This window comes from Gymnogyps californianus, chromosome 2, assembly GCF_018139145.2.
Source record: "Gymnogyps californianus isolate 813 chromosome 2, ASM1813914v2, whole genome shotgun sequence".
Classification (NCBI taxonomy): Eukaryota; Metazoa; Chordata; class Aves; order Accipitriformes; family Cathartidae; genus Gymnogyps; species Gymnogyps californianus.
The window spans coordinates 146,071,806-146,099,580 of record NC_059472.1 but is presented as its reverse complement, the minus strand read 5'-3'; the positions used below and the strand labels follow the sequence as shown (position 1 = coordinate 146,099,580).

The 27,775-nt window shown below is 36.3% G+C and overlaps 1 protein-coding gene across 2 annotated transcripts; it reads left to right on the top strand.

Moving 5' to 3' along the window:
* The first annotated feature begins 3,570 nt into the window (after positions 1-3,570).
* On the top strand, positions 3,571-26,678 carry NSUN6 (NOP2/Sun RNA methyltransferase 6). Of its 2 annotated transcripts, XM_050892253.1 has the most exons (11): positions 3,571-3,652; positions 4,391-4,546; positions 6,196-6,275; positions 7,469-7,578; positions 11,525-11,678; positions 13,327-13,408; positions 15,860-15,979; positions 18,899-19,043; positions 20,916-21,064; positions 22,025-22,150; positions 25,119-26,678. In XM_050892253.1, the coding sequence occupies exons 1-11, from the start codon at positions 3,578-3,580 to the stop codon at positions 25,329-25,331; spliced, it is 1,410 nt and encodes a 469-aa protein (XP_050748210.1). In that variant the 5' UTR covers positions 3,571-3,577; the 3' UTR covers positions 25,332-26,678. The 2 variants fall into 2 exon arrangements, with proteins under 2 accessions (XP_050748210.1, XP_050748211.1); XM_050892254.1 differs by lacking the exon at positions 4,391-4,546.
* The last annotated feature ends 1,097 nt before the right edge of the window (positions 26,679-27,775 follow it).

Below are 27,775 nucleotides of genomic sequence, written 5' to 3'. Positions count from 1 at the left end.
GGCGTCCCGGGTCCGGACGGGCCTATGTCTCCCTCGGTGTCCGCCCGGGCTGAGGGGGCGGTGGTGGTGGCGGCGGCGGAGCGTCTCGCTGAGGTGCGCCGCCTCCCGGGTACCCCTGGGCCTGGCTTGAGGTGCCGCGCAGGGCCTCAGGGAGGCTGCAAAGAGCTGTCCCCCCCCGCACTTGGTGTTGTCAATAACGGGGCGGATGGGGGAATAAAGGAGGGAGCCCCAAATTCCACTCCCCACAGCAATGAGCCTCGTGTGGGAAGGGATGGGGAAAGGAGGTTTGAAAGTTAAAGCTTGCTCGGCATCTCTGGGTGCTGGCTACGTTTGAGAGCTCACAGTGCTTATGTGTGTAGTTAGATCAAAGCCCTGGTCCAGCATCGCGTCCCCCGCAGCAGCTCCCAACAGATGCACAGGGATATCTAAGGAGATGGTAAACAGGGGGTGATGCTCCCTCAAGGGCTCTCTTCTGAAGTCTGTCAAGCCTTTCCTGGGACAAGTGTACCACACAGCAGGTCTGTGGAAAAAAATACCTCTCTTTTTGGTTTCAAACCTGCCTCCTGTTCTGTTCGAAGTCTAACTCTTGTGTTTGAAGAGGCACTAGACAGTCTCCCTCGTCAGCCTTCCTTCCTGCCACATCTGAATTTATAAGCTTTTATCCTGTCCCCCCTCAACTATGTTCCCCAGCCTAGAAGATTGCAAACTTTTCAGTCTTTCCTTATTTGAAAGCCATTCCCTATCTATAGGTCATCACCTTTCCCTGAACCTTTCTAAGCTACATTGTATCTTTTCTGAGATAATAGGCAGTGAAAGGGCATACAGACAGTGCTGAAGCTGGAGGTTGTGTGGGTGTGCTCTGAACCTCCAGTTGTGTGGTTTTAAAATTTCCAGGCTGATTACAATGGTTTTATTCTTTTGACTGCTCTTTTTAACTGAGGGATTGCTTTTCATTTGTGTGTTGTTCCTCTCCCTGAACTAAGAACCATGATAGTGGGTTTCTTGTATTTGTCATTTGAATGCATGTGTTGAGTCCACATGCCTTATAGTTGCTGTGACAGAGCAGCTCTTCTGCAGTAATATTTCGTACCAGGCCCTGTGAACTAGTCAGGGTCAAGTCTTAACTTCTCCTGTTACATGTTCCTTGACCTCCTAAAGTGTTCATTAACTGTGGTTAAAAGCACAGATGTGGCATCATGCTTCTGTGTGATGTCTACCCTGTCTGCACAGGGAGAAGTGCAATCTCCTTGTTTTTATTCTTGGTTTTCTGTTGGCCCTCATTATATTGCAGGCTTCGTAATATACTTGCCATCCTGTTTAGAAGGATAGTGGTTTCTAACACATTATAACTTTCCTATTTTGATATGAAATTTCAAACCATAGAGATTCTGCATTATTTGTTGACATAGTTGCCTTGTTACTTTGTATCATGGGACTAGCTTCCCTTGTTATAAAACCTTTAGGGAACTTCATCGCAGTTCTGTACTTCGCGTCCAGTGTTTTTGACCAAGGGTTTTTGGGTTTGACCACCTACTGGCTCATGTTTCATGGGAGCACTCAGTCACATTTTAAAAATGAGGTAGAAACAAGTCCTGTTGCCAACATGCTGTCAGATCAGTGGATGGTTTTCCATGAAAAAGTAACTGTGAGATCACCTCAATCATTCTGTGGGATTCTGCGGTTATCATAAAATACCCATTTAATGTCCTAAAAAGATACCTTCATAATGTTGATACCGAAGTCACTTGTAGGGCTCATAAATTATACATATTTCTACCATTTTTGGAATGCCTGCTTGATTCTTTTCAGGATTCCGATTCTTTAAAAAATTCACAAGTGTGGGATTTTTTTAAATGCTAGTGTATTATGTCTCTGAAGAAAAAACTTTCCAAATGTGAGCCATATGGGGGGGGGCTGGTGATTTTTTTTTTTTTTCCCTGTAATGTAGGCATCCTAGGACAACAGCTCAGAGGCTTGATATGTCACATAGTCTGAAATGTTAAAACTGAACTTTGGTAATTTCGGTTGTAATAAGAACTATTGTAGTACTATTAGATTTAGTAGAAATATCAAGATAAATTTTGGGGGGCATTTTGTTAGATTCTAAAAAGAATTTCATTAATTCCATTACAGTTTCTTTCTTTCAAAGGTTGCTAATGTTGGGAATAAGGCTTTGAAACTCCTACCCATGAAACTGAAAATTGCCTTTGTCTGGGCTCAAAAGTTAAGTCTAAAAAAGATAACATTCTTCTAGCATTAAAACTTCAACTGAACCTGAAATATCAAAAAAATATATTTTTGAGGGGTTTTGTATGATAAAAGTGACAAATAGCCTCTTATTCAAACAGAACGAATACCAAACTTTCTGATGTATTTTCTCCAAGTATGTTTAATACAATGAAAATGTAGTATTTTATAATTCAAATTTCCTTGTTATGGATGGAATAAACTTCACTGATGGGGGTTGTTCTCACTTTCCCTCCATTTAAGTTGGTGTAAGCAAACTATTAAATTTTTAGGAAATCTCATTTCAGCCTGAAGTGTATGTAATCTTTCAAAATACAGGCAGTATAGGGGTGGGCAGATACAATTTGGGAAGATGACTGTGTTTTATTACCTACAGAGAAAAATAAACAGAGAATAATTACAAAGAATAAAAGCTGCATCAGGGCTGAGCTACAATAGGGACTTTATAGCTGGGCTTTGCAGAAGGAATTAAAGCAACATCTGGAAATTTCCTGTACCTTTTAACTACGTAATTTTTCACCAGACAGCTTGAAGATTTTCAGTAAGGATCAGCAGAGCTTCTGTTGCATTAATGCTTCACTATTCCTACTGTGAATTAAACACAGACTCAAGAGAAAACTGTTACTTATAGTCCTTCTTTAATTTTTTAAGTATATATGGAAAAAATAAATAAAAATCGTTGTCCACAGTCATGCACATGTCCCCCTGTTATGAAGTTTGGATAATTTTAACTATGGAGGAAATCTAAGAAGTTAAGCTTGAGAAAAAGAAATCTGACAGGGAAAAATTAGAAGATTATCTCTAAATATTAACAGATATGATGATGTAATAGAATAAGAATTTCAAAGATGGAACTTAGAAGAGTCAAAGCTAAATTCTGAGAGGAGCCTTTGTGACTGAATTCTAGGACTAAACAGCAAGTTCTCCCCAAGGATAGCTAGGGGAACTTTAACGGGACAGGACTGAGAGTGGTGACACTTTCTTCACATTTCAAACAGTGATACAGTAGCCTTGGAAGGTATAGCTGGGAAGGATGTGACAGCAAGGAAACCAGCAGCCTCATTGTAAGGTGATTGCAAATGCTAAGCATGTTAATGAACATATTCTGAAATGTAATTAACAGTAGTGTTACATTCATATCCTGAGCAATATTTGGAACTTTGAGTACATTAAAATTGCATTATTAAAACAGAAGAATCAGAAACTGCAGCTTAGTTCGTGGGTACATCTTATGTTACATTTATAAACTTACAGAATATGATAAAAACCACTAAGAAAATATTTTGCTTACTTCAGTTCTTTACCAGCAGATTTTAAAAACTAAAGGAAGATGTCTTTTTTCCCTAAAATCTCTTTCCAACGTGAAGTTGAAGAGTATCTCACCAAAGTGTTCAGAAATAATGAGGTATGTGAAATAGATACTACTAATCAGCAACAAATATTCACTAATTGAACACTGTTAATATTTCTTTGATTTAATATTTTGTGTGACTTTAATACCTTACAATAAGGTATTGTCTTCACATTAGACACAGATTTTTATATATAGTTCTATTTAAAATATAAAATTATTCTTTATGCCTATTGGCTCAAAATGACATAAAAATATTTAGACTAAACTTAGCATAAATCTGAGACTTCAGTTTTGGATCCCACTGAAGAATGATCACAGAGAAAATTAACCACTTATTAACCACATAATATTGACAAGAAATACTCCCAGTGTAGAACCAAAAATACTATAGACAATCTAAGAATTCCTAATGTCAAAGGACACAAAAATGACATTTTTGTATGTCGGGATAAAAGTTATTAATTCAGATTTTTGAATCTATTCTTCTATCTCCTTAGGACTGTTCTTTGTACAGTATCACAGAGCTCTCTAGCAGTTACTTTTGGTACTTGATGCAGCCTGTTTACAATGATCTTGTTAATACGACTGTTTTTCCAACAAGTCCTTTTCAAGAAATTTATGAGGTTTTCACTGGAATTAGGCCTCCAGACATAGACATTCCTCACAATTGCACACCACACAACCATATTCCTCCATTTCTACAGAATGTTTATTCAGTGCTTTTTTTGCACTGAGCAAGAGGCTGCTGTGTGAATCTCTTTAATATAAAATCTATTCTTTCACTTTCAGCTTATCACTGCTTTAGGTGCACAGGAGGCGGAGTGTAAATATCAGTCTCTATTAAGTCATCTATCTCATCCACCAAGTTTCACAACTGTTAGAGTTAATACCCGCTTGGCCTCAGTGAAACACGTGAAAAAATTGCTGTTTGAAGAGATCCAGAAGGTTTGTGCAATTTCTTTGTTACAGCAAAAATAACAGGATATTTCATCTTTTGCCTGATTATGAGAGCTTTTCTTTACTGGAAACTATTCCTTAACTTAATACATGTCCACTAGTGTTAACATTATGCAATCATATTGATTTCCTGTCAGCATTAAATGTTAAGTGAAAATTCATTGTCTAGCAGTATTCCTCATCTAATACGTCCAAGAAAGGCAATAACGGAAAAGACAACCATCTCTTTTTCATATGGCAGATCCAGAACTTAGATAGGATTGGGGTACTACGGTAGTAAATACTGTAGAAGCATCATAAGTCTAGAGAAGATGGTATAAAGAGATAAAAACTGTAGTTCCGTATGCTGTGTTCAGCATATTTAGAACATTTTTATTTAAGCTTAAAGGAGAATGGCTGTATGTCTCATTGCACAAACTGTTTAGGAAAGTGAGAAAATCTGTATGTTTTAGAAACTGGATCCAGACTGATGCCCTGTAGCTGCTGTATTTTCTTTTTTTTAACCTGTTTTCTGGATTTTTACTTACCTTAATTAAACATTTATTTATCTGATAATATGTAAGCCATTACGTTTAAGAAGTAGATTATTTTGAAACTCTATCCTAGATCTTCATTCTGTCTGAAAAGATCCAGTTCTTCTTTAAGTAAATTATTAATGCTAGTGGGTGTACAGGGAACTATTGCATGACAGGAGCCAAGACATTTCTGTGATGCAGAGGCAGTTGACAGTATTCTGCTGGCTGGAATGGTAATGAGTTATGCTAATTTTAGCTTGATTGTAGAAATCTGGAAATGGGTATTGCAGTATGATATTTTGCTTCAAGGGAAAATGCTTTGCTGAAAACTGAATTAAGACTAGCTTTTCGTAAACTTTTTGTATTTTGAATTGTGGTTATATTAGAAAAGGAAACTACATAACAGTTTTTAACAAAAGTATGCTCATGGATTGTTTTCTTTCTTAAGAGAAAATACTTATTTATCAGATGCAAACTAATTTGTGGTTTTGCATGTTTTAAGGTTATATTTTAGAAGGCTCAGGCAAGAAGACATTGTCTTTTTAAAGTCCAGGAACAGTTTTAAAACAGCAAGCTCTCATTTTTTTCAACGATATGCACAACTCAGCTCTCAGTACCCAAAGTTAATCTGAAAAGAAAAATAAAAAGTATTACCACCTGGCATATTAAGTAAGACAGGCAATACATGAGTAGAGTTAAACGGTGGTTTATAATTAATAACATCAAAAAGATAACACAGATTAGACCCAAGCTTCTCTGGTGGTGTTAATGTGATCTGATGACAACTCGACACAACCTTCTTCCAGAAGGATGCAAAAAACAGTGGTAGGATTATGAGTGTCAGAACACTGTCCCACTCCCTGAAGACAGTTCTCAGTGAATCCTTTTGTGGCCTTGTTATTTCTCAATTTACTAAATGTTTAGTCTTTTACACCAGTATTTTTAATACAGAGTGTCTCTTTACACCCTATTTCCCAACCTCTCTTAACTGCTTTCACTACATTTGTTTTATGTACTCTACAGCTATAAATTATGAATGGAAAAATAGTTTTCAGTCTAATTAAGTACTTAAATATTAGGTTTTTTAGTATTGCTTAATAATTATCTTTTTTAATGAAACAGCAATTTAAAGGACTATGTGTTCCAGTTCTTGAGCACCCGAAACTCCAGGACATCTTATTAATTCCTGTCATTGGACCCAGGTTTGAAATTTTTGGTCTTTAGCATTAAAATGTCATAACACATATTTTGCTTCTAGATTTCTTGTTAAACAGTTATGATAACTAACTCACTATAAATGAAGCACAACTTCATTTATATTAAGACCTAGTGGACAGTCCATATCCTAACCAGGTCAGAGTTTTAGTCCTTAAAAGATGTAAGAAAACATAGAGAGTGTTCTCTCCTTATTTATGAGATTAACTTTTTATAGGGAAAATGTAACATAAGTACATCCTGTCTGGAAAGCCAGGTAGGTGGCAGACAGAACTAAACTTTTGCAGTGGAATATAGAACGATAGCTAAATACAGGCAGGGTTTTCTTCCACTGGAATCAAGTCCAGAGCAAGACTTAGGGAGACTGGATCAGTAATACTGAGAGGATTCCTGAATCAATTTTATCCCCTACAGAATGAGTATTTGTTCTTCATTCTTAAGATATGTTTGGATATTTCCCATGTTGCATCTGTGTCTGCCCCTATGGAGTGTCTTCATTGTTTTATTGAATTCACTGATGGATATTTTATTTAAAGTCTCTTGTTCATAATGAAGACTAACATACTTCAGATTCAGTTTATATCATGATTAGGTAGAGATTGGTAACAAGTAGTACTAGTTTGTAAATGGTGTACACTCTAAAATAGCATTTAATGCTTTTATTTATTCATTCATTTAATTCTCTTTTGTAACATCTTTTTCTGAACATTCTGTTCTTTTTATATTCAAATACGTTTACACTTTAATAAGTTGGAGTAACTGTCGTCTTCACAATTCTTACTGGCAAAGTTCCTTGCACCTGGTTATACATTTATTATAGAAGTACTTAGCAGTTGTTAAACACAAAAAATCACTTTACAATCATCTGGCCTAGGAAGGGATAGAGGATTATTTCTCTATCCCAGTATAATTTTTTTGTATTCCTGTGTCAGGTTCATAATAGTGGCAGAATGTGTCAGAATCTGCTTTATTTTGAGGACTGGTTTCCTTCTTGGCTCTTTCCTTTGATTCCTCTGGGACTAAAATAAATCTTTTAAACTTAATAAATGATAGTTAACTATTTTTTCTATTACATTGTGACAAAACCAGTATTTATGAACTAGAGTTTACTTGGGGGTATTTGCTTTTTTCAGTATACTTTTTTTTTTTTTTTAAACTGAACTACATTTTTTTTTTTTAGGCGAGATTTAAAAAAACATGCATCTGAAGTCATTGTTGGAGCCCACTGTGGATATGCAGTACTTCGAGGAGCACATGTTTATGTCCCTGGAATCATATCTACCTCAACATGTAAGAGTTCTCTAAATACACCCAGTTAATTTGTAAAGAGGATGGAAAAAATGTCATCCCTTGATGACAATTTCCAATAAATAGTGACTTTTTTTTTTCTATTCACAGCTGAAATTAACCTTATAGTTGTAATTTATGGTAAATACATTTTTTTAAGTTTTTCTGCCTTTTTTTGGAGATTTTCACTATTTTTGCATTATACTTGTGGTAAACTATATGTAATTATTTCTCACCTGGCCTGTTTTAAGTTCCTTTTTCCATATGTAATTCCTAGCTGAAGTATTAGTTCTCAAGGATTTCAGTTTCTTGTTTTCATTTGAAAATCTTTTTAAGGAGCATGTTCAAAGTAAAACCTGGCTTTTTAAGAGTTTTTTTACTACTGAATACTGTAACTTTTAATATGGATGTTCAGTAGAATAAACTCACAGAAGTTTGCCACTTTCCAGTCTTCTCAGAAAAAAAAAAAAAAAAAATAAAAGGAATGCCACAACAGATACATCTGGATGGTGACTGGATGTCTGTTGATTATTTACTAGATACTATTTCCAGATAGGTTATTTCTTCATTCAGTCAGAAAGGCACTTGCCTTCATGATCCTGTCAGATTCTAAGTTACAGATCTAAAAAAACAGATTTTCTTTTTTTTAATCCATTGGCGATTCCTTTGATATTGTTTGCGTATGAGAGATCTAGTAAAAAGGTTTTTTTCTATTGATGAGAAAAAGTCTTCAATTTTAATGTCAGATTCTTAAGAAATGGAAATTTTTGTTTCAATGCCTGTGAGACAAGATAAAAAAGTCTACATATACATGCTTAGTGTTCAGCAGCCTATTTATTTTTTATTTAAAGGCCAAATTAACTTCATGTGAAACCAGTATAATTTTGGATGATTCACCTCATTATTCTATTGTGATGAGGTCTACTAATCATCATGGTTCTTATTATTAAACAAAGTGAGTCAGGAAAGCATTTATCTAGCCACTTAACTTCATTGCTGTCATGGTTTAACCCCAGCCAGCATCTAAGCACCACACAGCCTCTGGCTCGCTCCCCCTGTGTCGGGATGGAGGACAGAATCAGAAGGGTAAAAGTGAGAAAACTCGTGGATTGAGATAAAGACAGTTTAATAGGGAAAGCAAAAGCCACACACACAAGCAAAGCAAAACAAGGAATTCATTCACTACTTCCCATCGGCAGGCAGGTGTTCAGCCATCTCCAGGAAAGCAGGGCTCCATCACGCCTAACGGCTACTTGGGAAGACAAACGCCATCACTCCGAACGTCCCCCCCTTCCTTCTTCTTCCCCCAGCTTTATATGCTGAGCATGATGTCCTATGGTATGGAATATCGCTTTGGTCAGTTGGGGTCAGCTGTCCCGGCTGTGTCCCCTCCCAACTTCTTGTGCATCCCCAGCCTACTCGCTGGTGGGGTGGTGTGAGAAGCAGCAAAGGCCTTGACTCTGTGTAAGCACCGTTCAGCAATAAGGAAAACATCCCTGAATTATCAACACTGTTTCCAGCACAAATCCAAAACATAGCCTCATACTAGCTACTATGAAGAAAATTAACTCTACCCCAGCCAAAACCAGCACAATTCCCTTTCAGGAAAAAACCTTCAAGAAGTTTTAAGCATGTGCTTAAGTCCAAGTCACTGAACAGGAATGTTTTTCAATCTAGGACTTGATAATGAAATAAGTATATTGCCGTAGCAGTTGTTGAAACTGCTTATTTAGACAACCTCATAAATATTCAAATACCTCTTTGAGTCAACTAGTGATTTATCATAATTGCTGCATGTAATTATGCATGCAACATCAATTCAAAGAAAAGAAAAGATACTATAAAACTTTAGGAATACTTCAGGGAAAGCGCAGATAAGAAAATAAAATAAAAGGGCATGCTACCCACTTGAGGCCAAATATAATAAGGCTGTATTAAGCACAGATGGTCTAACTAGGGAAAACAAGAGTACAGCAAGAACGCACATTTAATCACTGAACTTGCAACCCAAATGAGGGTAAACTAATTATCAGGGGGCTTTGAGTTTAATTTAACTAATCAAACTCTAAGCTTTATGTTTACAGAATGCCAATATAAGCTACAAAAAGCTTAAGAACTGTACACAGTACTAATGCATTTTGAAAGGATGATTGTCAGCAGAGAGTGAAATAAAATCCCTTATGTTTGAATACTGCAAAAAATCATTGGCAAATATGCTTGATGGAAGAGTTAAATTGCTGCAAGTTTTTGTTCAGTCAAGTTTAAGCAGACAATAACAGTCGGCTATCACATAAAGGTTTGTGTCACATTGTGTAAAAAGAAGCTATGCAAAAAAAGAAATGTTTAGTGGCTACCCAACAAATACTACCATTTAAGAATTCCAGGGCATTTGTGCATATTCAGAACGCCACTTGAAAATGGAAAAAAAGATTCCTAAATACAATTCAAAGAATTCTTGGGAACCTGAACTATCATTAATCTTACTTGTCATATCTTCTGGTTGTTCCAGCCAGTCAGTCACGTCAGAAATGTAATTTTGGAAAATTGTTTATTGCTGTCAGTGGAGGCCTTTATTTGTAAGCATATTTTTCAGCCAGTCAGTGCATAGAGCTTGCTCACTATTCTACAAAATCACCTAAACCATCCCCCTTTTCCATCTATGTTTGTTCTAGCTCAGAAAGTTTGTAAAGTCCCTAGGACTACGCTTCTAGAGTTTGGTGTATATTTACATACTTTACTGATCTGGAGGGTTTTAGCTGGAGTTGTAAAGCTCTTTTAGATGATTATTGAGAACAGCAGTTGCCTTAGAGGGAAGAGCGCTACACCAGAAAAATTGTTTCAACAAGAATATTTAATCACTTGTATCAAAGCAATAGTTAGAGAAAAAGCAGCTATAGCTATGTTCTACCTAGCTATTCAGAGGTCATTGGACAAATTTAGTATTATTGTCTGTCGTGGTTTAACCCCAGCCAGTAACTAAGCACCACACAGCTGCTTCCCCCTCCCCCCTCCCAGTGGGATGGGAGGAGGATCGGGAAAAAAAGTAAAACTTGTGGGTTGAGATAAGAGCAGTTTAATAACTAAAGTAAAATAAAATATAATACTAACTAATAATAATACTACAAATATAATAATAATAATAATAATAGTAATGAAAAGGAATGTAACAAAAAAAAGAGAGAAATAAAACCCAAGAAAAGACAAGTGATGCACAAGGCAATTGCTCACCACCCGCTGACCGATGCCTGAGCAGCGATCTGCCCCTCCCGGCCAACTCCCCCAGTTTATATACTGGGCATGATGTTCTATGGTATGGAATACCCCTTTGGCTAGTTCAGGTCAGCTGCCCCGGCTCTGCTCCCTCCCAGCTTCTTGCACACCTGCTTGCTGGCAGGGCATGGGAAACTGAAAAATCCTTGGCTTGAGAAGCGCTACTTAGTAACAACTAAAACATCAGTGTGTTATCAACATTATTCTCACACTAAATCCAAAACACAGCACTGTACCAGCTACTAAGAAGAAAATTAACTCTATCCCAGCCAAAACCAGGAGATTGTGTACAGTAAGTGTGAACCAGTGTTGTTAGATGTACTTGCGTGCTTGGAGCATACACAGAGGACTGAATCCTGAAGAGTGTGCTTAAAACTTATGGGTGACCATGCGGTGATAAAATAAATAAAATGAAGATTTGTCTAGCCTCTTAAAAAACAAGACACGCTGTCTGATTTGTAACCTTGTGTCTCTCAATAGCTCTAGTCGTTTGGTAGCCATCGTTCACTATGTACACGTTCAAATCTAATATCAGTTAATCTTTTTCTTTGATTACATTAAGAAAGTTTAAATTTTGCTGTGATATATGAGTTGAAGTAGTCTACTGAAAATCCTAAAATATTTGGTCACTATTGTCTTAAGTATAATATTAATCTCAAAATTTCTGTTCTTTGCGCAGTTATGAAAGCTGGAGATCTCGTCTCAGTGTATTCAGATATTGAAGGGAAATGTAAAAGAGGAGCCAAAGAATTTGAAGGAGTCAAAGTTTTCCTTGGAAATGGGATTTCAGAACTGAGTCGCAGTGAAATCTTTAGTTCAAGTGGCCCACTGAAGTAAGTCCATAGTAACTGCAATCCACACCTACAACTTTGCAAAGGGAAGGAAGAAGATGGGAAGACATTTTGAAATGTTCTGTACCCTATGTGAAACCATAAGATGGCTTTGACTGAGACCTGTGTTGCATGTTGGGATTTCCAGTATTTTTTGGGAAGCATTAGTTTCTGGGAATATAATAGAATTGTGCCTCCTGCTGTCTTCTGTAACTTCACCACTAAGGTAGCAGCAATGTGATGGCAATTATGATTAAAGTACTACAGTAAGTATTAGCAGACTCAACATTTAGTTTCGTAGTGGTATGAAATCTGGTATCCAGATACCAGTTTATTTGAGAGGTAAGAGGAAATAAATGGGAGCCTTTTCAGAATTTATGTTTAGCATATGACTTCAATAATATAGAACAAACAGAAGTGACAAACATTCTCACTGTGGCAAAATTGCATTTTGGTAACTTGTTCTGTACCACTTTCCTATTTGGATGGAACAGAAGTGCAACCTTGTTGATTTCTCCATCTCCTAAAAATATTTGTAGGGGCTTTTTTTGGTGGGGCAGGGGACAGAACATAAGGTCAGATATGTTAAAAAAATTAATAGCATTTGCCAAGGTAGTTATCTATTTCAAGATTACTTGCTTTTCTATTTTGTTGCCAAAGCATATGGTTTTTTCCTTTTCTGTCATCTAAAACACATATAAAAAGCAGTGTAGAAGAGCATGGACATCAAATTAATGACTGAGACTTTACATCCCAAGAACAAACTACAAAAGATCTAGTAAAAAAGATTACATTGTCAGAGTATTTCTGATTTATTAGAGCCTAAGTATAGTAGAAGTAGTGGTAGGATATACCTGTTGAGTTCATGACATGGAATGGCAGTATGTAACACTAAATCTGGTGTCTGCAAGTTTGCTTTCTCATACCCTTCCTTCTTCTTGTTGGACTGTGCAGTGCATATGCAAAATAATACTCATTATTATCTTCAGTAATCTATTGTTTTCAGGCTCAGTACTGTTTTTTCTTGTTTTTCTTTTTATTGTTGTCCATTTCCTTGTACATTTGTCTTATTTTTATGAAATCTGTGTCAGAACTTCATCTATATTTAAAACTTTTAGGTTGCTTCTAAGTTCAAACCTTTGCTTTGCAGGCAAATCAATATTCTTGTAAGGCTTTTGAAATAGAATTTCTTCAGTTATTTGACTGAAATCTCAGACAGCCTAGAAAAATGGAGGAAGATCTAAGTAGGAAATCATATGCCAGTGCCCTAGTGCATACATGGCTAGCCAAAAGCACTTATGGATTGAAATTAACATATTTAAATCTGTTTTTCTGCATTTCTTTACATTATCAAGGCTTGGATTGTTTGTATTGTGTACAAAAAAGATAAATTTGCTTTATGCAATTTTTACAGATAGTTCCAGTTTATAATGTAGTACATTTTTTGTTATGGTTTATCCAACTTAATGATGTAATTTTAAAGAATATCAGATTACAAAATTGTAGAAGTATTTTTCTTAGTCGATCTATAAGTGCTTTCATTTTTGTAAGATTGTTTCAAGTTTTTATTTGTAAGTGTAATGATTTTAATTGAATACTGCTAAAAATTATAAATCTGAATAGTTGAAATATTTTTTTTCATGTTTTTCAGTGGGATGGGCATAAGAATGATAGAACCAGTCTACCTTAGTCCTTCGTTTGACAATGTGCTCCCTAGTCATTTGTTTTTACAGGTATGTTTGTTACAAAAATAAAAGTCTGTACTATTTGCAGAATAATAAATGTCCTCTAAGCACACATTAATACTTTATATATTCATTGTGTATTATGGCACCTGGTTCACTCTTTGGATTTAAAGAAAACAAAGCATTTAGAATTAAGTCGGTATCTACATGTAGGTGGTTTAATCATACTGCATCTGAGATATGATGAGGGACTTCAAAGTGACTTAAGAGATATTCACTTAAAAACTTAGACATTCTTTTTGCGCAGGTACTCTGCATAGAACTTTTAGGTTTTGGAATCTGCCTATGAACTCTGAAATATGAGCCTTTTTCAGCGTACATCCTTCTGTAGATAATCAGGAAAATCTCCAAATATTAGGTTGACTTTAAGTTGAAGAGAAAATCCCTATCTTTTTAGCCCTAATGAAAAAAATCCACCTGAACAAAATAACCATGAAAAATCTTACAGTAGCACAACTTTCACTACCTCTTACTGTAAAACTGCACAGCTTCCAAAGAATGACAAATTTTTGTGTAGTTTTTATTGTAAAATTTAAGAACTTATTTCAAGCTAGCTTTTCCTTTTGCATCTTTAATATCTGTGATACCTATACTCCTTTTCCCCCACAATAAAACTAATTAAAAGCAATACTCAGACATGGCAATTGGCCACCTGTGCTATGTTGAAACACAGGGTGATGAAATCATGGAACTTTCTAGTTTTCTTAGATCAGGTAAATTTCTTGATTTCAGTTTGATGACATAAAAAGATAAAGTGAACACCTCAATTAGATTTCTAACACAATTAGTGTGCCAACAATGGTATTGTATTTTTTTGATATAAATATGATGATTTAGAAGCAGGGTTTAAAACAAAATCAAGCTGTCCAGTCTTCAAAAAAAAAAAGTTATTTTAATCTTTAAAGCAAATGTAAATTTTATCTCAAATAATCCTTGTTCAGAGATATTCTCTGAAATTCTAAGTTATCTCCTCATTTGATTTGTATAACTATCACTCAGACAGGAGGGTAAGTCCTTTATTACAGTGAATTGTCTTCTTAGTCACTATTTCTTTTGTCAGAAGAGTCAGTCCAGCAGATGAGTTATTTTTATGCATATATTCTGTTTGTAATTGATCTTAATATTTTTAAATCAGCATCAATGCTGTCTTCCAGTGTGGGCAGACCATAGTTTATCAAGCAATATATTGTCTCATGGCCTGCAGTAAAGGAGAGGCCTTTTCTTCCCTGATTCAGCTTATCAGAGTTCTTGCTTTCACAGAACAGAATTGTTAGAGAGACAGGTTATTTAAGAGGCTGGTGCACAGGAGAATTTAGATCATATTCAAGTTCTTGTCCACCAGGTTCCCCAGGACCTTCTCTGCAAAACTGCCTTCCAGCCAGTCAGTCCCAGCCTGTATGGGTGCATGGGGTGCACCAGGTGCAGGAGTTAGCATTTCTGTTTGTTGAGCTTAATGAGATTTCTCTTTCTCCATTTCTCCAGCCTGTCAAGGTCCCTCTGACCTTGTGTGGCACCACAACCTTCCAGTTTATCAACCACTCTTTCCAGTTTTGTATCCTCTATAAGCTTGTTTAGGGTGCACTCTGTTCTATTATCCAGGTCCCTAAGGAAGAGGTTAGATAACGTTGGTGCCAGTGTCCACCCCTGGGGTACACCACTATTGACTGGCCTCCAGCTAGACTTTGTGCTACTGATCACAACCCTTTGAGCCTGGCTTTTTTGACTTGAATTTGCCATGTGTGAGATGAATTATTGTTCATTTTTTTGAACACTATGGCATGGAACTTGAAACTCTGCTAACCAAAGACAACATGTAGTAAAGACAACTTTAAAAGGTTTTTGTACCTTTGTGTTGAACCAAGTTAGAAGAGAATCTTTCAGAATATTTCCATATTGTGTAAGATGCAATATTGTGCACAATTATTGCATATTATTTCTCTTCAGTGCATCTGTTCTGTTTATACAATTAATAGCACAGTTCAGCTTCTTGGTACCTTAATTCAGCAAATTTAAACTCCTGCCTGTTGATCTTACTGTTCGTTACTATACTACACCAGTACGTTCATATAGTAAATATTCCAGTAAACAGGTCAATATAAAATATTGGTAATATATAGAGCTGCTCTGTGTCTGTGATAGTATCAGCTTATTTTATTTTGACTTTTAGCACTGTAGTCTCTGTAGTCATGAACCCTTAAACTTCAGTCATTGATACTCATATATAGCTTTAAATAAAAAAGGAGCCACTGGAGACTTCTGACCTATACTGTCTCTTTTATATAATCCCAATAGTTCATCTTCTGTTAAGGAACTGACAGCAATATCATAGGTATGTTCACTGCTGAATGAATTGTTGTTTCAACGAGTTTGTCATTCTTTAATACAGGACTTGATACGGGACATAAGGTTTGAATTCTCCCATATTTGTTTTTATGATAGAACTTGCCTTCTGTGGTTGTGAGCCATATTTTAAGCCCTCAACCAGGAGAGAGAATTTTGGATATGTGTGCTGCACCTGGAGGAAAAACAACCCATCTTGCAACATTAATGCATGACCAGGTAAGAGAAGTCATTGGGCATTTTCTGTCTCAGTGAAGAAAGTCTGACCACTGTTCATTTGCACAGCTCACTTCACTGAGCTGTCAGAATGCACAGATAATTTACAACAGCAAACAATTAATAATTGAATGTTCTGCCTACCAATATGTTTTGGTACACATCAGAGTTACTGAAATGGGCACAGACTATGAAATAGTCACCATCACATTTAAAACCTTATTTGCTGCAAATTGACCTGTTGAAATATGTTTGATTTCACTTTTTAAATGTTATTGATTTATTTGTAATGGAAGAATTCATAACATGCAAGGCAAAGTGATGTAGGTATATGCTGGATTCATGAAACTGAGAATACATGGAAATCAGGGGTTACTACTATGTGCCAAAAGAATGCAAAACTCTGTACAAAAACATATTTAAAAGTTCCTAATCCAATTAACTTTCTTCTCAGTAAAAGTTATCAATTATGCAGTACGAATGTGATCTTAGACTGAATTTCTAGTCTGAATGTGTCATTCTAAGGTAGAAGGTCACAACACCAAAAATATCTCATGAGAAAGTAACAATATGAGAAGAAACAAAAAAAAATATTTAGAGAAAGACAAAGGAAAATAACACACAAGCCAAAAAGAATGTGGATATAGGAATAACAATTTGCATATATTAAATTGCTATATGCAAAATGAAAGACAGAAATGCAGGTTACTCTTTTCTAGCAGAGAGGGGGAAAATATGTAATGTTTCCTCTAAAAATTCTGTAAGGCATTATTATTTTCATTGGAATAGGGTTATTAGAATATATCAGATTATTTAGAAATCTTGCAGTTACATTATGCAGTACTTCAACAGTTGTCTGTGCATTCATGGGAAGGTACAGTGGATAATGATGTGAATATATTTAGAAAAGACATGTATTCAGTTCTGTGACGGTTTGCTTATTGAAGTGTTTCTTCCTTCAGTATGGAAAGTTTGCAAACATGCATTAAACACACGTTAGACAGTCATTAGACATTTATTAGATAGATTTAGAAAGCTTCCAGTAAAGAATTTCAGTGTGATAAATAAAGGAAGTCTGTAAAAGCATATATTTCTGTCATGGATTCATTTACATCTATACTTTTTCTGTCTGTGTATGTACATTTTGTATAACTTTGCATAACTGGTTTTTTCCTTAGTCATTTTAGATATTTTGATTGTGACTACCTGCAGCTGAAGTGGTAAAGATTAAGAATACAGATGTTGAAATTTATCTGAATTGATTTTCCTTTTCTGAGTATGTAATTTTAATTTAAGATATGGAAAAATATATTAGTAAATCTGCACTGCTTTTTGGTTCTTAAGTTCCATTCACAGATTTTTCCATACTAAATTTCCATAGACAGTATATTAAATCATTAACATTTCAGAATATTTGAAACAATCTTATATTTTTTGTGATTTAATTGTAAAAATTAGTATATCGTTTTTAGAGGAGATAATCGAAATATAAAATTACTCTGTATTGTTAAGAGCTTTTCAATAGGAATTGGGAACAGTTAAAGCTTGAGAATTTATTATTATCTGGATCCCAGTCCAGACCACCATTTTTTCCAGATGTCTTTCAGGAAGTTGTTCTGGCAGTGGCTGGCATGGGCCAGTGGGGAAGAACTGCTCTCTTCCAGCTTGTTCTTTTTTCTGAGAGTCTCTCAGGAGAAGGACTTATCTCTCTATATCCACAGTACAGCACATGTGAAGCAAATCCACTGTTTTAGCAGCAGACTTAGCTTTCAAGCACAATCAGTTGTTAGTGTGCATGCGCAATAGGTTGAGTGGTGATAGGGGAGAAGCAGTGGCACATGGTCATTGAGTGCTTCTGTAAGAGGTGATTTGGCTCACAGTAGCTGAAGGCTGGACACCATTGACACAAAATAAATCCTTTTTTACTTCTCAGTCCTAGACCTACATATTGGCTAACATGGCATACAGTCAACAGCTTATCTTTACTGAAGTTTGGTTTGTTTTTTTTTACACTGTCTATCTCAGTCATGTTACCCTTCCATAAGCCTCTAGAGAGCCATCACCAAGTAGTAAAAAGCTGTCATATTTTCTCAGCAGGTTCTATTTGCTATAGCATGTCTAGTAGAGGTTTTTGGTCTTTGGGGTTTTTTTGAAGATAGTATTACCGTTCTGGATTTTACTGATGCTACCGTTTACTTTCTTTTGTGTTTACAGATTTCATCTAGCAGATAGTGGTGTGTGTCTGTTTTGATTTATTTTGGGAGAGGAAAAGAGAAATCTTACTCTTACATAAAAGGAATAATGTGTAATTGTGATTTCCCTCCCCACCACGTCTAAATTTATTCTAGTATTTACAGTATTTCCCAAAGTAACTTGAGTGACAACTAGTACAAGTATAACAGTATGTTATGAGTCTGAGCAAGCCAGAGGCGTGGCTGTGGGCCTCATTTCCTCAGGACTGAGCTGCATGTGATCATGTTTCCTACCATCTCCATGCAAATTTAAAACCTGTTGACCTGTTTTACCATGTATTTGAGACTTCTACCCTCTTTCAAATTATTACATTTTTGCCTAACTTAGTGCCCAGTAAAACAGTTCAAAACAAACAAAAAGAAACAAACAAAAAACCCCCCACTTTCCAGAAATCAGATGTTATAGGGTCCCTTAGGGAGTGACTGTGCCAAGCAGCTAGTGCCAGTCAGAATGCACACAGCTCCAGACTAGTATCTAGCCTAATGCGGGTATCACAGAAAATATGGGCGAACAAGGACTACTGGAGTGTGGATTTAAGAATAACAAAATTCTGTAGGGAAAACTAAGCCTCATTCGTTACACTGCTCATGGGGGGGGAGGGAGGAAGTCAGGAACTGCACATCCATTTAATCCCTATGCTTTTGATAAAAACTTCAAATTTTTTTTCAGGGTGAAGTAATAGCCATGGACAAGATAGCTAACAAGGTCAAAAAAATTAAGCAGAACGCAGAATTGCTACAGTTGAATTGCATTAAGCCCTTTTGCTATGATGGAACAAAGGCACTTTCAGTTGAGAAGAGAGAGGATGAACAAGGTAAAGTAAACTACTTGGGTAGTAGTAGCTTTTAGAAGAAAACAGTAATCAGTTTTGCACTAATAGTATTAAACCTGCCACAGGTCTGCAAGTCCTTGAAATCTTGGCAGATACCTAAGTTGTTTCAGCACTGTGAATGCTCTATTATTTTCTACTCTTTTGTGATTATCAGCTTCTCCATGAAGCAAATACAAAACTCAAACTATCTGTCCTTATCACAACCTAATATCTTCAAAGGAAATTCATTCCTTTCCCAGATAATATCAAAGACTGAAGAAGCCTTAAAGCTTCTTCCATGATAACGTTTAACCCCATACTCTGAATTGTTTGACTTAGTCTGAGAAAAAAATTATTTTTGCAGAATTGCTTGGCTTTTCTGCCTCAGAATCCTCATCTGTAAAATGGGGTTATTAATACCTAACTCCCAGGAGTGCTGCAAGGTTTAGTTCATTGATGTTTGTTCAGCTGTTCGGGGAAAGTTCTATAGAAGCACAGTGTATTATTTTAAGTTCATTTCATTTGCTTTTCTGAAGTGCTGTATTTATGATACTGGTTCTGTTCCCATGATGGAACGATTTAAACGGTATCTGCTGTCTTGATTATTTTTAGTTTGTTGTGCAAAGTATGCTGTTCTTTCTCACCCTATTTTATCCCAGTCACTGGTTAGCCTCTGTAGGAATCAGGTTGCATAATTCACCTTCCTTGTCCCTATGCCTTGCAGTTATTCCTGCTTTGGAGGAATAAAGGTACTTTCTTAATAGTCTTTCTATGAACATAAAATATTGTAGGTGGTATGTAGCACTTACTTACACAGAGGAACAAGAGCTAGCTGTAATACTGAGAGATCATGAAGGCTTTTCTGTACATCCCTGCAAGTAAGACATGACATATTTTGAACATTGTAGTAATGGATCAGAGGTAGATAAATCAGATGATAGACTCATTTTGTAGTGCTGGAACAAGCTAGGTAGCAGTAGTATGAAGTCACTCACTTGTTTTCACTTGTGACCTAACTTGAATATTTGACGAGCAGAAGGAGAAAAGGAGGTAAAGCATATATATGGCTCTCTTCCTCCTTGGTTACTCACAGATACATGTATGGAGCCACTTTTATCTTGGTGATGCTGAGCTGAACAGTCTCTCTAGCACTAAGGCAATAGAAACTTTTGGGCTGTTGAGCCAGTGGGATTCAGATGAAAGGATAGGCTCTGCATATAGAAGTTACATATTCCCTTATCTATCCAGGTAATATTCAGAAATTGTTCTTGTCTTCACAATCCTTGTTTACTGAATTGTTCTGCAGCGGAGACAGCATGTGTCATGCATTAGAACTTGTAATATTTCATGTTATTATGAAGTGCTTTATTTTCTACAGATATATATGCATCACAAGAAATAGTTATTATATAGACGGTCCAAATATTATTATTTAAGGCAGTCTTAATGGTTAACTACAGGCTTCTCTCAGTAAAGATTTGCACACTTGGTTCAGTTATGAGCTGACTGTGGTTCATTACAGCCTGTATGTACAACTCTGTACCCAGCACCTCTGACCAATCATATTTCAACATTTTTGTTTGATTACTTTTACATTTTACTTTCATATTATTAAATTAAGGTTAAAAAATATTATTGCCTGAAGGGTTCATGTATTGTTTGAGCTCACAGAACTAAAACTCTTTAGTTTTATGGGAGATGAAATCTACCACCAGGAGTGCTGAGACTTGTCTCTAGCTGAGATTACTTTTGCAGACACTATCTGTAGAACATAAATGTTTTATGTCAAGGAAGCAGTAACAGCTTATCCTTATCTATGGTGAAGTCTCAAGGAAAGAAACAGCCACATTTTACATTACTAACTGCCTTTTACAGAAGGACCTCCATTCTTACCAGAATCATTTGATCGAATTCTTCTTGATGCTCCATGTAGTGGGATGGGACAGAGACCAAACATGGCTTATTCCTTGACTTTAAAGGAAGTGACCTCTTATCAGCCACTACAGCGCAAGCTTTTCACTGTGGTATGTATTAATCATTGATTAGATAAGCTAAATTGAACATAAATGCTTTTGCAGAATAAAACTTCTTACCAAAAAATGGTGCCTCATTTTCCCTACCTTTTCAGCAGTTAAGTAAAGAAGATAGTGTTAGGATTCAGTTAACCTCTCAGCTCCACCATACCTGTTGCTAGGTGAAGTCAATTCATTGGAGCATGGGAAAGGTATATGTAAGCCACAGTAAATAAAAACCTTTGTATGTGGTTTTTTTATTCCTTCAGTTTCATCAATTTTAATTTATAATAATCGCAAGGGTCTAAGTTACAGAGCAGGTTAACGTCTTTTCTCTGCAGCAGCACAGACTCTTGTAAGTTCACTGCATAGAACTCCCATGCAGTGGTGCTCTGAGGTACTGTATGGGATATGAGATGGAGTACAAAGCCAGGAGGCCATATTACAACTTTTCATGCTAGTAGGAGTGTGTTTGGGCTGGTGCTGAAATATAAGATTTCATGAAACTTGTCTAAATCTGAATGACATGTATTCAAAGTGAACCACACCTCGAAAAGCAGCATAGATACAGCTTCCATGCCAAGTATGTGGATACAGTTGACATCTAATATCACTGATAAAAATATTGTGTATCCGTGGTTGGCAGCAGGTGATGAAATCTGTCTGGGATATGCAGAGCTGTAAAAATAACAAATCTTACAAGGTGAATCATCTCAATGGCATTAATAAACTGCATGAGCTATAATGCTGATTTGGAAAGAAGAATCTTTCTAATCCATGGGATTAGAAAGATTTACTGTATTCCCTGAGAAGAATTAGTATCCTAATGCCTATCTTAGACAGAAAGATTTGAGTTTAATTAAGTGCTAAGTTTTAATATTATAGCTTTAATGGTTTCTTGGTTAATGTTGCTTAATATGAAAGCTTTTGCATTTAAAAATAAGCTGAAGTATTGTTTATTTCTCCCTGCAGGCAGTGAAACTGCTGAAGCCAGGAGGTGTTTTAGTATACAGTACATGTACGATTACACTCTCTGAAAATGAGGAGCAAGTTGCTTGGGCCCTGAAAACTTTTCCATGCCTCCAGCTTCATCCACAGGTACTAGTATTTTCAGGGTACTTCACACAATCCAGTGAGCTTGTTTTGGCACTGTAAATTTACATGCTATATTTACTATCAATAAATCTCTTTTTCACTGCAGACGATTTTAACTGCTGTGGATAGAAATAACATAATGATTTCTGAGGCTCTTTTAAATCTATTTTCGTGTTTAATTGAGCTTCATTTAGGGGTTGTTAAGTAGTTTCCCACTGTGTACTGTGGTTGTTTTGATTTGTACAACAGTTATTTAAAACACAACAGGAACAAAAGATAGTTCAGACAGGTTAAAATTTCTCTTGCAATTGTTCCTTAATGCATATATTTTACTCTCTTTTTTTGCACATTCACAGGAGAGGTAAAAAATTTTTTATTAATGCCACTGAAGCAGTGAAGACTTGCATAAAGGACAGGATATAAATGGAAAGAACCTTGTGTTTTGAGGAAGGAGGATTTTATATATATGGGAGCTATTTTTGCGTTATGTAAAGGAATGAGGGAACAAATTTATTTCAGGCTCAGTGTCCCAAGAATGTACCTTGTCTTTTCTGGAGTCGGTGTCTACCATTAAGATGTCTGGGAGGAAGTAATACATAGGGAGATACTAGAATTTTTTATCTATACCGCATACATTTCAAAAATATCTGTTACCTTTATTAGTACCTTGAGGGAGTTTATCATCAGACCATATGCGTCTCTCTTCCTCTTTGTTGATGTGATGAGTTGGGTGCGTTAGTTGTTTATCATCATGGCTTTGAGGAAAAGTCTAACTCTGATACCTGTTTAGCTTACTTATACATTCTGCGATGACTTGTATCTGTCTTAAGAAGTTTAGATGCATCTTTTAACAGAAATTAAAAAAATATATACAATAGATGTACAATGAGAAATTATATGAAGGCTGGTAAAGATTTAACAGAACTGAAGCTTTTCTTAAAAGATTTGTATGTCAGGGTTCTTCTGCCTGCTTTCTCACCATCCATTTACTAGGAATTTTTCAGTTCCAGCTGTTTCAACTGAGATTATACATTTTACCTAACAGCATAAAAATTGTCCTCAATAGAATGACAAAGCAAAACACAAATCCTGTTAACTCAAATGCAAGATTAATTCTGGTTTAATAGACTTTCTCTCACCAGTAATATCAGTCTTGAATAAAGCCCTAGTTTTCACACAAAAATGCCCTATCTGTAAAAATTAAGCTTTTGTGTATAGTATATTTTAAATGAGATGACACTGAATTGTTTACCCACAGATAGTTTATAGTATCTTGTAACCAGTTCTCCAGTCGTGTAAACTAAGGTCATCTTTTCCAATGAACAGGGAACTGGAGTCTAGGGTCGACTTACCTCATGTTCCTTTATGTATTTCCCGTATTCTTTAGTCTCTCAGTGGACACCTCCTTATATACCCAGTCCACTGTCTCCCACTTTCTCGGTTTGGCAACAGATCCTGGAATCATGTTGGGTAAGGGAAAAACAGGAGATGGAGCCATAGGCGCTGATCTCGTAGGTGGAGGTTACTGCATGGCAGCTGATCCTTTCTCTGTGCAGACTTACTTCCTCTTAGGAGTTTACACAGGAGATACTGTAGATCAGCTTAAATGCAGTAACTTAACTGGAAGGAAAAAGGAAAAGGTAGAGGAAAAAATTGGTCTGTCTTTCAGCAAGCTGCTTGACCCTGTGTAATACTGTTTTCCCTAGATTTTTACTTTCCCATCCTTCTATTACATTACTTCAAGTTGCTACCCGTCTCCCTTTGTATGTTATTTTTTCTCAATTTGCAATGGACACCTCTTTTTGTCCCTTACCCGGAAAGCACTGAAATCCTGCTGAGGGAAAGGAAGAGAAGAATCAGGCTGCAACCTCTTGGCTGCCCAGCTTTACAGCACACAGTGTGTGCTTAAGCAACTAACTCGCATCATGTGCTGACTGGGTGAGCTCATGTGTTAGCGAAGTGTGATGGCTCAAAAAATGCTCTGCTGTAGGCTGCACTACACTAGACTAGATTTACAAAGGAGATCTATTTTTGATATTGCAATGCCAGCTTTTGCACATTTTGTTCTATCATCTCCTTACTGAATGCATTGAAAGAACAATTCAGCTAAGAATTAGATTTTTTCCAGGAACCAGTGCATTAAATGAAAAGCAGTCAAGGCTACTCGCAAGAAATGCTGAGAAAAGGGCTGTGATTTTAAGCCCTTCTCCTCTCCAGGATTTTGATGCCAAATGTCATCTCCTGCATTCAGATACCTAAGCTGTTCCTTTCTTTCTTTCGCTGCCTCATATACATACGCATGTAACAGTAGTCCCATTTACCTGTTTGTTAGTCTAATTACATGACACAGAAAATCTGAAGCTCAGATTTTTCTGCTGCATCATCTTCCAAAATGATGCCTCTTCAGGCAGTAAAGTATTCTGGAATGGGGCTTTCAGTCTCTCCAGTTGAAGTTTTTAATGTGAAGAATCCACCTATTTCTACTACTGTTACCGAGTATATTAGTAACTGGCTAAGGAATCACTGTTTTTGACTTACCTCATAGCTATTAGTCAGGACACAGAAGCACTGCATCATTTAAAAGTGGCAACCTAAAATCTTTAGACCTTCTTATTGTCTAGCGATAACAGCTTCCTTGTGATGTTTCAGTCCGTTAAGTAATGAATTGATTTAGACCTGTGTAACTGTCCTCAGTAAGTGCTCTAAACTACTGAGCTAAAGTGGCTTAGGTGCACCACCACCTCCTCAAAGTACTTTGGACCTTGTATATATGCTTGTATACATATTGGCCAGATGAAGGCAAGAAAAGAAGGGCCACATTACTTCTAAATCCTCCCCTGGTGTGAATGATATAAACCTAGCTTGTCCACGTTAACAGTTAGGCAGCTCTGCATATACTCAGCGGAATACATTTAGGGCACTTATGAACTTTACTGATGGAATAAGTTGCTTTTCTTTGTTACTTAAAAAGGAACCTCACATTGGAGGAGAAGGCATGAGGGGAGCTGGACTGTCCCTTGATCAGTTGAAGCTGCTGCAGAGATTTGATCCATCTGCTGTGACGTTGCAGGGAGTGGATATTAATTCTTTGCAAGATTCCAGGGAAGATGATCTGATTTCACTGGCAAATAAGGACTGTATAGGATTTTTTATTGCAAAATTTATTAAATCGAACAGTAAATAAGCATTTAGGAATGCAACCTGAAAAAATACCTCTGTGAGTCTAAGAACAGTTCAGACGTGAAGTGTGTTTCTTACTGCTGCAATGTTGCCAAGCCAACGGGCTGACGGCAGGGTTGCTATGGCAGCAATAAAATCTGCCAGCTGTTCTGCTGGGAAAGAGCCACAGGTTGCAGAAAGAAAGTCATGGTTGGGGGAAGGGTAGTATCATTTTTAAGTCTCCATTTGCTTTTGTATTTACAGCAGGTCAGTGCATGAATGACAAGTATGTTCACTCATCCTGCTGTCTGTTCTGTCTTTCCCCATGTGAGTCGCTTATCCAGTGCAGCAAGCGTAGGAACAGGGTTTCTCTGGGAGGGGAAGGAAGCTACTTTATGAAATGCAAACATAAATGAAATAGATGGGAACTATTATTGTGAATTTTGGAAAAGGTAGTTTCTATAGAGGTTTACCAAGAGTTAATGTTTCATTAAATAGTGCTTCACGAAACACTGTAACATTTTACAAAGAACTGTTTTATAAATTGATACTTAGAACCTCAGTTCTCTTTTATTTTAATACAAGCAAGATTCTCTGTACACATAGTATATACACAAAATACGATTAGGCTTTGTAGCATGTCTTTTATAGCAGCATGAATATATTAAACCATCTCACTCTGGGAATGTAAATAAATATTGTTTCAACATCAAACTTCCCATGCATAAACTGTATTGGTTCTGAAATAGCCTATTGGACTGGCTGACAAGTGACAATTTTAAAATCAAACATTTGCAACCGAAGGGGCTACAGTTGTGATTAATATATCAAAAGACAGAAAGCAATGCATAATACCATCTGAAATGTTGCAAATCACCTTTCAAACAACTAAGAATATTAACTCTTTATTGGTTAGAAAGCATGACCAGCTAAAATCATATCAAAAGTGAAACTGGGGAAGCATGCTAATGAGAACTGCCTTAATACACTGCTCAAAGTTTTAATACTCTAAATTTCTTAAAGGTGTTAGATGTATTTGAAAATTCTGTTTCAGTTCCAGAGGTGTTCTCCATTTGAACAGTATTCTCTTTTCTCAGTACTGCTGGAACTGACAATAGCACTAACATTAGAGGGAGAAGGTAAGTACAATTCAAAAACATAAACTGACATCTGTGTGTGCTTGTTTTTTTCCTCTCACTCATCCATTTCCAGTTTTTAAAAGCATTATCTGAAAAATGTCTGTCTTTTTACACATAACTATTTGGTTGGATTAAAAAGAGCGATACTTCTTTTATAATTTGTCTTTATACTGTCAGAAGTGCTTTTGCATTTGCTTGCAATCAAAACAATTTATACAATTCTGTTTCTCAGTAGTCTGATTGTTTACTTATATTTGCTATAAATGTTTTGATACCGTATGTTTTCTACTGTTCTTGAATTAAAAAAAAAAAATCCCTTCTTCTGTTCTGCCAAGGTTGACTAGTACATCCTCTGTAAGGCCTATCCTAGCAGGATAGGAGGATGGAATTCTTGTCTACTACTTGTCTACTTTTGTCGGTGACTCCTTGCCATTAACCACAACATGTCTAAAGAAGATTTAAAGTCATTTTGTTTCATCAGGAGTAGGTGAGAGATCCTATTTAGAATCATGACAGCTCATACTATAAATTACAGTCTTTTTAGTCTAAATATGGCTAAAAGAATTACTTGGTAACAAAAGGGATTAGTCTTTTATTGTAAATACATGCTGAAATCTTTAACTCAGCACTAGTAAAAAAGCATTTTCTTTTTGCAGAATATATAAATTCTGTAAACATTAATCAGCACACATAGACTATATATATGCATACGCAAATTTCAGTAAAGTAAGGAACTTTGCCTCCAGTTTCAGTAGCAGGATTTGTGCAATGCTGAATTTGAAAGAATTAAGATTGCTGAATTTTTAGTGGAAGATATGTTGAGACTTTCCCAGATTTCTTTAGTTTTGAATGATAAACAGGCTTTTCAAGAAGGTGATCTGACTTGATTTTATATGAGAAGTTTCTTGGGGGGTGGGGGTGGGAGAAAAACTGACTTGTATTTGATTCCAGTGTAATTGCAGACCAGACTTCACCTGAAAAAAATTACTGATATCTGAACTATAACTACTAGAGTTGTTTCTGCAAAAGTCAACTGCTAGGCTTAAAAGAACACTTAGCATATTAAAGGGATAAGCCTCAGTTGTTTCCCTTAGGCCCCTCTCTCTGTTGGTAACTGAGGAATGGGGCGGAGTGGGAGAGACTTCTCCATCAGTCAGTTCAGAACAGAAACTCAATTAAGATGCTTCAAATCATCCCTTGAAGGAGCCAGCATCCTTCCTTCGACTACAGGCTTGGCTAAGTTAGATGACTAAAGTTGGATGGATGCCCTTCTTTTTTTCTTTTCTTTTCCAATCTTACTGCGACTTTAACTAGAAGTGCAGGAATACTT